Below are 11754 nucleotides of genomic sequence, written 5' to 3'. Positions count from 1 at the left end.
CCTAGTAGACAGAGAATGCGCCTCCCTTGACAAAATAAGGGTGGTGTCAGCCCCGCCTCCGCCCTCCCACCCTTATTTCCGCACTTGGGTGGCTCTGGGTTGAGCCCGCTGTGAATGGGGTTGAAGTGTCGCTGAACGCCGGGCCTTCATCAGAGGGTTTGGTTGCCTTAGTGAGCTCTGAAATCCCATCTATTTTTATAGCTGAGCATCCTTTTTTTTTTTCCTTGAGAGGGAGCCCAGCTTCCATGGGATTCTCGGATGGGACTGACCCCAAGAGGTTAAGATCCCTGAGCCAAGCTGTCAGTCTTCTGAATGGGGCCGCTGTTTTCCGGGTGAAGTCCCTGACCTCACTGCATTGTCCCTAAAGAGTGTTTTGAATTTGTTTACGCAGGCGGTTGCGTAACTCCTGGTTGGTGGGGGAGTGTTCCTTGTGAGCGCGAGGTCCTCTCCGCTTCTTGCCCACCCACCCATCTCCTCGTCTAAAGGGTGCCGCGGGGCAGAGGGGGAGCAGTAGCTGGAAAAGGGCTCTCGGGACCTGTGCGTCTCCTCTCAGCCCTGGTCCTACACCTCCCCTGGCCAGACGATTGCAGAGTCGGGGTCTCCGCCTGGGAGGCGGGTCAAGTGCCTCGGGATACAGCCTGGAGTAACCAGCGATTCCTTCCTGCTACTTTCCAGCGTTGGCCAGACCCCCCGACCCCGCCCCAATTCTCCACCCCCATCCCGGTTCACTCGATTTTAAAGAGACTCTGGCGAGAAAAGTAACCAAAATGTATTGAGAGCTTATTATACCCCCAGTCACTGATCTCAGAGTATGTATTTTCTCATTCAGCGTTCAAAATAATTCTAAGTGGTAGGGGTGTAATTTTTATCTCAGTTTTATAGATGAAGAAATGGAAGTTCAGGATAAATGATCAGTGACTTCAGTTTTGTTTGTTGAGGGCCTTGTAAAGTGATCAGTCAACTTTTCAGTCTCTCATCCCAGCCTCGATGCAAGAGGTGGAAGAGAGGAAATGTCATCTTTGAGTCGCAGAGTCAGGCTCCTTTGCTCCTGTTCTGTCGTCCTCAGCTATTGTCAGTCCATCCTGAGCTGCCTCTCCGTGCTCACGTCAATTCCCTGTAAATTCCCCAAGATTTGTGACTAGTAGTCAGCTTCCTAGCTTCACTGATTCCTGGTGGAAATTTGAATAACAGGTGTGGGGGTGGGGGGCGGTTAGGGGCACAAGTCTTCTGGTTTAGTCCTGTGGACACGGATCTACCTTTATGATTACCTGTGGCCCCTCCCCACACCTGCTCAGAATAGCCATCATACCATCATAGCTTGTTAGGTCCACGATTGTTATCTACAGTATTGTGCCTGGAAAATGTTGCGCAAAGCTGCCCTGCATTGTTTGCCGGGACTCCTTTTTCCTTCTTTCACAATACAACCAACACATCAGGTTCACTGTCACTCTCGACATCTGAAGACATCCCTCGGCGCCTCTGACCTACTTATGTCTGGCCTGCTTGCTGCTCTCACTGCCTGTCTGGTTTCGTGTTGGGAGGGCCCTTGGCCGCCACCCCAGGGACTCTGGCTTCTCTTAGGTAGGAGCCCTTGTGTGGCTCTCACATCGTCCTCCTCCTTGGTTTCCCCCTCCTGTTGGTGCTTATCTTCTAGTAGCTTCCTGAGAAAGGGTACGTGGGAGGTTACGTTGCTGAGAGCTTGCATGTCAAAAGGTGGCTTGCATTCCGCGCTCGTGTTTAGGTGAGTTTGTGGTTGAGCATGGAATGCTGGGCTAGAAGTACTCTCTCAAAAGTCTGGAGGCATCGCTGTGTTGTGTTGTAACTTGTGAGATTGCGTTAGAGTCCCACATTCTCCTGATTCTTGAGACCAGGTCCCCACCCTCAGGAAGCTTTTAGGGTCTTTGTCCTTTGCGTTCTGAAATTTTTCCTCAGTGTAGGTCTGTTTTCCTCCAATGTGCTTGTGAGCCCATTGCAGCGAAACTCCTGCTTTGTAATTCTGGTAAGTTTATTTAAATTGTTGTTTCATTTCTATTTCTGTTCCTTTCTTCTCAAACCCCTTAGCTGGATGTTAGACTTCATGAGTTTCTCCCCTAATTCTCTCATATTCATCTGTCGTTTTCTTCTGTTTTTCTGGGTGATATTCTCAACCTTATCTTACAACTCTTCTTTCTTTCTTTTTATTTTAGAGGGAGTGAGAGAGAGTGTGAGCATGGGAGAGGGGCAGGTGGGGAGAGAGAGAGAAAGAGAGAGAGAGAGAGAGAGAGAGAGAGAGAGAGAGAATCTTAAGCAGGCTCCATGCTCAGTGCGGAGCCCAGTGGAGGGCTCGATCTCACAACCCTGGGATCACCACCTAAGCTAAAATCAGGAGTCAGGTGCTCAACCTACTGAGAACCACCCAGGTGTCACCCTCCCACCCCAACTCTTCTGTTACATTTTGTTTTCATTTGTGGGATTCTATTTGTTTTTAAATTAAAATTTCCCCCTCCCTTCCTCCTTTTAGTCCATTTATTTATTTACTTAGAGACAAAGACAGCGTGAGTGGGGGAGGGGCAGAGAGATGAGGAGCTTGAACTCACGGAAACCAGAAGTCAGATACTTAACTGACTGAACCACCCAGGTGGCCCTCTTTTTATTGCTTTCAAAAAAAACAGCAGTATTCTCTTCTTGATTCATGCACATAGTGTCTTTTATTATCTTGCTGATGATATTATTAGAAGTTTTTTTATGTATTTTCTTCTCCCTGTATTTCTCCAGCACAGTTTCTGGCTCCCCACCATCTCCCCACTTTGGTTTCTTTTTGCTTATAACCCTGTATTTCACGTTAGAGACTTTTTCAAAATGCCTATTGATCCTTGGCTTCTCATTCTTATTTAAGAGACGGTACGAGAAAGCCATCAGGGCGTTTTGTGCGTGTGGTGGGGCAGCAGTAGGCGTGTTTACTGTGATCTGCTTTGAAGAGTTCTCTGGACTGTCTCTAATTCCTTCCCATGTTTCTTTTTAAATTAAAGTTTATATTTTAGCAAATTTATACATATGCATAATTTTAAAAAATATGCTTGCAATTATGCTTACTTGGGTTTTTATTTTATTATTTTTTAAAAAATTTTTGTTAATTTTTGAGAGAGCACAAGCAGGGGAGGGGTAGAGAGAGAGAGACAGAACCTGAAGCAGGCTCCATGCTCTGAGGCTGTCAGCACAGAGCCTGATGTGGGGCTTGAACTCATGAAGCGGGAGGTCATGACCTGAGCCAAAGTCAGACGTTTAACTGGCTAAGCTACCCAGGCGCCCCTCTGGTAGCTGTTTAAATTTTATTTTAAACATTGTATATTGACTTCCCATTGTGGGAGATGATGTAGCTTAAGATCTTGGCTCGACCACCCCCACTCCCTTACATTTTGTCCCACAGTATTAATATGTGACTCTTATTTCAAGCGGTATTCTGTGTTTGAATAATTGTGGCTATGTAGAAGTATGTACAGATGGGCCGTTTCATATATACTGACTACATTTTCTTTTTATTTGTGTTTTTCCTGAGGTTAATCAATTTCACCTTTTTGTATGCTTATATATATATGTATTTATATTCCCATGACTTCACCTGGAAATAGTCTGGTATTATTTTAAAACTTGGCATATGCTAGACACATTGGGTGTTCCATTCACTTATTGCTATTATTTTCCCCTTGGAGACTTTTTTTTTTTGACTCCCATCCTCCTATTCCAATTTAGATGTTATGCCGTCAGTCTGGGGCTTCTCTTCACTGTTTGAGCATTTCTTTTGCTCACATCCTTTACCTTGTAAATCTCTCTCTTGTAAATCTCAAGCATTCCTTTGGCTTACCTCTTCCTTTTGGTGTAACATGTCCTCTGTAAGTCCTGAGAAATGTCGCACGGGAAATAAATATTTTGTGACCTTGCATGACTGACAATGTCTGTATTATATCCAAAGGCTGGATTGATATTTTACAAGGTAGAGAACTATATATTAGAAATTTCAGTGTTTTAAGGCATTATTTTATTGAATCCGAGTTTTTGGTCTTGCTTTTTAGAAGTACCATGCCATTCTGACACCTTGTGTATGTCACCTCTTATTTGGGGGGGGCGGGAGCATTTTTATTTAAAGCATTTTTGATATTGGAATTTTGGGTTCTGTTTTCTGGAAGAACTCTTTAATTTTATCTCCCAAACTTTATATTGAAAAATTTAATTCTGCCATCCTAGATTTAAATTTTGAAAAGATTCCCTTTTTTTCTTTTGGTCCCAAGTTTTGTTTTTTTTTTTTAAACAAAAAAATGGGGGCACCCGGGTGGCTCAGCTGGGTGAGCATCTGACTTCTGCTCAGATCATGATCTCATGGCTCATGGGTTTGAGTCCTGCATCAGGCTTTGTGGTGAAGGCCTGGAGCCTGGAGCCTGCTTTGTATTCTGTGTCTTCCTTTCTCTCTGCCCCTCCCCTGTTCACACACACACTCTCTCTCTCTCTCAAAAATAAACATTAAAAAAAATTTTTTTTAAACTAGTATTTTGTTTTTGGATTTCTTTTAACTAAAAAAAAAGCCATAATTATCCTTTGAGAGCTCTGTTATATTTCATAGTCTTTTCGGTGTACTGTGGACTTTCTCTTTTTAGAGGATGTACTCCGATGTTTGCTCTTAGCCTGTCTGCTCGTATACAAGAGTGAGGCTTGAAGAGCTTTTCAGGAGCTCTGTATGTGGGGGTGCTTGGTGACTAATTGGATGAGGACCAGCTGTTTCTCTGGGGGACTTAAACATAATACCCTTTTTTTGTGTTCGCTTCCCCAGACAGCACTCCTCCAATCTCTTGCCTGTGAAGGTATAGCCTGGCTGTCAGCATTCTGGGAACAGAGTTGGGGAAAGGGAGGAAGGGCCTGTTCTTTACCACATAAACCTGTTTTCAGAAAGGTGTTGTCCTTTTCTCTCAAGTCCATACCCACTGTGCCTTTCCATCTCTGAAGAGTAACCCACATGCCTTCTGAGCTGGGAGAGGGGTAATCATGTGGCATATGGACTGGAGGAAAGACTTTGTAGGAAGTATCTACAGTCACATAACCGAATTACCCTGAAAACGAGTGGCTTAAAATTCTGGTGCTCATTTATTATTGCTCATGGTTTCTCTGGGTTGTAACCCTGTGGATGCCTTGTTTCCACTCTGTGCCATCTGCAGCCTCTGGTGGAAGGTGCCAGGGCTTGGGGGTGGGGTGGCTGCGAGGACACTTGCTTGTGACCTCTTGATGCTCCTGGTCTTCCTCATAACATGCTGGCAGGCCTCCAAGGTCAAGTGTTCCTGAGAGAGAGCCGGGCAGATGCTGGTTTGCCCTTATGACTTCTCACAGGGAGCCATGGAGCAACTCTCACTCCATTCCTTGCTTACAGAAGTCTGCCCAGATGCAAGGGGAAGAAGCATTCACCCACCGCAGTTCTCAATAGGCACATTCATACCATGTTGTCAGAAGAGCATGTAGGTAGGGGCGCCTGGGTGGCTCAGTCCGTTAAACATCCAACTGCATCTCAGGTCATGATCTTACCTTTTGTGGGTTCAAGCCCTGCGTCGGATGTGCTGACAGCTCAGAGCCTGGAAGCCTGCTTCATATTCTGTGTCTCCCTCTCTCTCTGCCCCTCTGTTCACACTCTGTCTCTGTCTCTGTCAAAAATAAATAAACAAATAAGAGCATGTTGGCTGGGGCACTGATTAACGCTGAATCTTTGGAAAAGGCAATCCATTACACTAGCTTTCTGCCTCATTTTCCATTTCCTTTTGGGGTTCGCTTTGTGTCCTGTGGGGCTTTCTCCTGCAGGGAGTTAGGATTCACCCTACTCAGTTCTGTGAGGCCACTTCTACATCCTCATCTACTTTCCAGTTTCCAAATTTTATTGACACCTGATGCCTGGTGTCATCGTCTCCCTTGCTTTTTGTCCTGTGGATTATGCCTTTTTTCCTTCACTTTAGTGGTTTTTGGGAGGAAGGGACTATATGCACATGTCATCAGTGCATATTTAGCCTAAATTCCATTTGCTGTAGTTTTACTTAGGTTTATTAAAAAAAATTTTTTTTAATCTTTATTTACTTTTGAGAGAGAGAGAGAGAGAGACAGAGCACAGATGGGGGGAGGGGAACACAGAGAGAGGGAGACACAGAATCTGAAGCAGGCTCCAGGCTCTGAGCCGTCAGCACAGAGCCCGATGCGGGTCTCAAACCCACAAACCGTGAGATCATGACCTGAGCCGAAGTCGGATGCTTAACCACTTAACTGACTGAACCACCCAGGTGCCCACTTAGGTTTATTTTTTACTTCTTTCTTTCTTGATCAGTCTTGCCAGAGACTTGTGGATTTTATTAATTATTTGTCCCCAACTAACTCTTGACTATGTGGATTTTCATTATTAAAATGTCTTTATTGACCCATGATCTTTTTCCCCCTTACTCTAATTTTTTAAGATGGACGCTTAGCATTGATTTTTTGTTTGTTTGTTTGTTTTGCCTGCCTTTCTTTTGGATATATTGATTTAAGCCTATAAATTTCCCCCTGATTACTGCTTTAGCTATATCAGCAGTTGAGTAGGATGAATCTAACTCCATGTAGGAGAAAGACCCCAGTTTTGTTATATAGTATTTAATTTACTTAAGCAAAATCATTGTGATTCTTAAAATACATGAAAACATTAATAAAGCTTAACATTTATGTATATAATACAAACATAAGGAAATGTATTTATCTTAAAAAAAAGAGAACTATATACTAAAAGCATACTATAAGCATTATGCTTAATGAAGAAATTTTAGAAGTAATAAGATCAGGATTAAGAAAGGACTGCCTTCCGTCACCACGGTTTTTTATTTGTTAAAAATTATAGTAGAATAGGGCGGCTCAGTTGGTTAAGTGTCCAACTTTGGCTCAGGTCATGATCTTGCAGTTCGTGAGTTCAAGTCCTGCATTGGGCATTGCGCTGACAGCTTGGAGCTTGGAGCCTGCTTTAGATTCTGTCCCCCCCTCTCTCTGCTCCTCCTCAACTAATGCTCTGCCTCTATTTCTCAAAAATAAATAAAAATTAAAAATTTTTTTAAAAATTATAGTAAAATATACATTACACACCTCACCATTTAACCATTTTTAAGTGTGGCATTGAGTACATTCCTATTTTTGTGTTACCATATGATTCGTTTTTGACCTATGCATTATTTAGAAATGTTTTTAAATTTCAAAACTGGAGATGTTAAAAAGTTACTTATTTTTGTTGTTTTGTTCAGCTGAATTACACTGTAATTACACCGTAGAGGGTATAGAGGATACATTCTATATGAATTCAATTTTGTAAACATATTAAGATTTGCTTTATAGACTTTGATACGTAAATTCATGTAAATGTTCCATTTGACCACATTATATATTCTCTAGTTACTGGATGCAGTGTTGTATGTATATCCATTAGGTCAAATGTGTTAATTCTGTTGTTCAAATACTTAAAAGCAGACCGTGCAATAAAACTTAGTGTGCTGGAGGCCGTGTTCTCTCTTTGTGTCATCCAGCATGGTAGCTCCTAGCCACATGAGGTTATTGAACACTTAAACTCTGATTAGTTCAGGGGCACTGGGGTGGCTCAATCAGTTTAGCATCTGACTTCAGCTCAGGTCCTGATTCATGAGTTCGAGTCCCATGTCAGGCTCTGTGCTGACAGCTCAGAGCCTGGAGCCTGCTTCAGATTCTGTGTCTCCTTCTCTCTCTCTGCTCCTCGCCCATTCATGCTCTGTCTCTCAAAAATGAATAAATGTTAAAAAAAAAAAATCTTAAAAAAACTGATGTAACTCCTTAATTTAACTAAGGAATNCTCTGCTCCTCCCCCATTCATGCTCTGTCTCTCAAAAATGAATAAATGTTAAAAAAAAAAAAAATCTTAAAAAAACTGATGTAACTCCTTAGTTTAACTAAGGAATTGAATCTATATTTTTATTTAATTTTGATTTCAACTTACATTTAATAGCCACATGTGGTTAGTAGCTTTTGTATTGGCTAGCACAGTCCTAAAGCAAGACCGAATTTATTTTTGTTTGAATGTCCCATCAGTTACTGAGAAAGGGGCATTCTAATCCTTTGCCATAATGGTGATGACCATTGGCTTTGTTTATTTGGAAAGGTCTTTATTTTAAATTTCATTCCATTCCATACGATTTTTAATCATATGGGGGCACCTGGGTGGCTCAGTCGGTTAGGTGGCCCACTTTGGCTCCTGTGGGGCTTTCTCATGGCCACGATCTCATGGCTCAAGAGTTCAAGCCCCACGTGGGGCTCTGTGCTGACCACTCAGAGCCTGGAGCCTGCTGTGGATTCTTTGTCTCCCTCTCTCTGCCCCTCCCCTGCTCTGTTTCTCTCTGTCTCAATGATAAATTTTTAAAAAAAATTAAAAAAAAGATTTTGAATCATATACAAACATGCACTTATACTAGGTGCTGTTTCAAGAGTTTTAGAAATGTGAACATTGTACTGGTAGGTTCTGTCGCTTCTGCATTTTTCATCTTTGTCTCCTGTTTCTGGAGATATACCAGGATATACCTGGGTCGGTCTTTGGTCTTTTTCCTTATGTGTACAGACGGCGAACACATTACTCTGTAGTCTGTACATGGAAATCCCATCGTGTCAGGTCGGTTCCTCCTGCCGGCCCTTCCTTGTGAGCCTTCTCTTCCTTTGAAGTACACTCACAATAGTGTCTGAAAATTATTTGTAGGGATAATTTGGCCCAGAAAAGAGTTTAGTTTTTTGTATTGGGTGTCTGTGGACACTTGGGATTTTTTTTTTAATGTATGTTTATTTTTGAGAGAGAGAGAGACAGAGTGCAAGTGGGGGAGGGGCAGATAGAGAGGGGGAGAGAGAGGGACACACACACAGAATCTGAAGAGGCTCCAGGCTCTGAGCTGTCAGCACAGAACCCGTTGTGGGGCTCGAACTCACGAACGGTGAGATCATGACCTGAGCCGAAGTCGGACGCCCAACCGACTGAGCCACCCAGGGGCCACGACACTTGGGATTTTTACCGTCAGCCTTTGTTTATCTGTGGTGGAGAGGGCTGGTCCACTAGCCCGCGGTTAGCAGAACTGAGGTCTCCACTCTGGTCAGTACACAGCCCTCCATGACTTGGTGCCCTGACCCCATGTCCCTGTCTGTCAGCAGTGAGGCCCCTTCCTTGACAATTGCTGAGTCCCCTGTAGTGTTTGACACCATTAATTGCCATCTCCTTTACCAAAGCTCTTCCTATACTCTCTCTCCTGGTTAGTTTTTCTACTTTTCTAGCAATTCTGTCTCCCTCTTAGGCTCTCCTTCTTCGGCCTGGCTGCTCTTTAAATAATGGTGGGCCTAGGGGCCTCACTCTCCCCTCCCCTGACTTTGCATTGCTTCTTGGATGATCTGCTCCACATCCAAAACCCAGTCCCTCCTGCTTCCCCACCACCTTCTCTCCTGGCTTCATCAGCCAGCTGGGTTGTTCCAGAAGTGTCTCCCATCCAGCGGTGCAAGTAGCCTTTCTTTACCCTTTGGTGGACGTCTGTCAGGAGAGCAGGCTGGCCCCCCCAACACTGCAGAAGCCGTGGGCTCCTCTTTGTGCCCAGGGCCACGTTCTGTCCGTCGTCTTCACGTGTCTCGCACAGCGTTGCCGGGCTGTCTGCTCCGGAGAGGCCTGAGCACCACCTGCTCGCTATTCTGATCAGTGTTCACAGTGCCCAGTGAGTCTGAGCACCTGCCAGGCCCCCTTCTGGCCCCTTCTCCCCTCTGCACCCCGGTCATGACTACGGGTCCCCCCCCCCAACTTCCCACCTCACCCCCAGCCTCTACCGTTGTTTGCTAGCTGGCCTTTCTGTCCTCACCTGTCTCACTCGTCCTTCACGCTGGTAGCTAGACACCTTATTCCTAAAAGGCAAATAGGGCCCTGTCATTTTTCAGCTTCAAATCCATTAGTGATTCTTCATCATTTTCAGGATAAAATGAAACTCCTGAGTTTGGTATGGAAAGTCTTCTCCTTTGCTGCCCGCTCCGTGCCTTCATCCATAGACTCTCTGTGTGCCTGTCATTTTGAACTATTTATATTCTCTCTTCTCTCTGGGCCTTTAAACAAGACATTCCCTCGTGTTGGAATTCTCTTTTTCTTTTTTCTTCCTGACTAATTTGTCCTTTAACCTAAGTCATTATTACCTTCTCTGGGCAGGCTTCTGGAAGACCTGGATTAGACACATGTGGAATAGGAGAGGAAAAGAAGGAAGGGAAATTTGGTAGAGTCAAGGTCATTGGTGGAGATAAAAATGACAGATTATCTATCAAGATGTCACACTTTTGCCAGTATCTGGACTTCCTATTCAGGGGCTTATTCTAAAGGGAACATGGGTGGAAGCAAGAAAAGAATCACACCAAGAAATAGTAAGGGGCAAGAATAGGCCCTAAAGAAATGATGGGGTTTTAGAATAGCAAACTATAAAGCCATCACCTAGAGCCAGATTCTGGAGCATTTGAAGTGAGGGATATCCTTCAGACCTAAACAGCTCAGCTAAGTGAAGTGGAGTTGTAGATGCATAAGGAGCTCTAGTTCAAAAGACTGAAATTAATCACTATATGCATCATACACAAAAGTTAACTCAAGTAGATTAAAGGCTTGAATGTAAGACCTGAAACCGTAAAATTCCTAGAAGAAAACAGAGGCAGTAAGCTCGCATTGGTCTTAGCAACGTCTTTTTTGGATCTGATTCCCAAGGCAAGGGAAAAAAAGCAAAAATAAACAAATGGGACTACAACAAGCTGAAAAGCCGCACAGCAAGGGAAACCATCAACAAAATAAAAAGGTGGCCTATTGAATGGGAGAAGATATTTGCATAAAAGGTTCAATATCCAACTTACATAAAGAACTCACACAACTCAACAACAAAAAACCAAACTATCCAAGTGAAAAGAGGGGCAGAGGGTCTGAATAGACATTTTTTCCAGATGGCCGGTAGGCATGTGAAAAGTTGTTAAACATCCATAATTATCAGGGCACTGCAACTCAAAAACACAATCAGAGAGCTCCTCACACCTGTTAGAATTGCTGTTATCAAAACGATAAGAAATCACAGGTGTTGAGCGAAATAAGTCAGGCAGAAAAGGACAAATATCATATGTTTGCATGTATAGGAGGATTGGGAGGAACTTAATGGAGGGCCATGAGGGAGAAGAAGGGGAGAAATGGTGGGGGAAAGGGAGAGAGGCAAACCATGAGAGACTCTTGAATGCTGAGAACAAACAGGACTGATGGGTGTGTGGCGGGGAGGGGGGAGATGGGCATGGAGGAGGGCACTTGTGGGGATGAGCACCGGGTGTTATATGGAAACCAACTCGACAATAAACTATTTGTAAAAAAAAAAGAAAAGAAAAGAAAAGAAAAGAAATCACAGGCGTTGGGAGGATGTGGAGGAAAGGGAACCCTCCCTGCACTTGGTGGGAACGTAAGTTGGTGTAGTCACAATGCCAAACTGTATGGCGGCAGGTTCCTCAAAAAAGTAAGAGTAGAACTAATCATATTATCCAGCAGTTTCACTTCTGGGTATTAATCTGAGGAATACAAACACACTAATTTGAAAAGATACAGGCACCCCCATGTTTATTATAGCATGAGTTACAACAGTCAAGATATAGAAACAACCCTAAGTGTCCATCGATTGGTGACTGGGTAAAGAAGATAAGGCATATATATACACAGTGGAGTATTAATTACTCAGTAGCCAC

General features: G+C 43.7%; 1 protein-coding gene across 1 annotated transcript in view; it reads left to right on the top strand.

Moving 5' to 3' along the window:
- Positions 1-1466: 1466 nt before the first annotated feature.
- The window catches only part of CCSAP (centriole, cilia and spindle associated protein), a 16861-nt gene continuing 6573 nt past the window's right edge, over positions 1467-11754 (top strand). Inside the window, exon 1 of the mRNA XM_077751650.1 lies at positions 1467-1581. Within this exon, the coding sequence (XP_077607776.1) occupies positions 1491-1581 (91 nt within the window). The 5' untranslated portion in view covers positions 1467-1490. The remainder of the gene's footprint in view (positions 1582-11754) is intronic.

The sequence above is a fragment of the Crocuta crocuta genome, unplaced genomic scaffold, assembly GCF_008692635.1.
Source record: "Crocuta crocuta isolate KB4526 unplaced genomic scaffold, BGI_CrCroc_1.0 scaffold59, whole genome shotgun sequence".
NCBI classification, from domain to species: Eukaryota; Metazoa; Chordata; class Mammalia; order Carnivora; family Hyaenidae; genus Crocuta; species Crocuta crocuta.
Note: the sequence above shows the minus strand (reverse complement) of the source record. Positions and strands in the feature narration are given on the sequence as shown.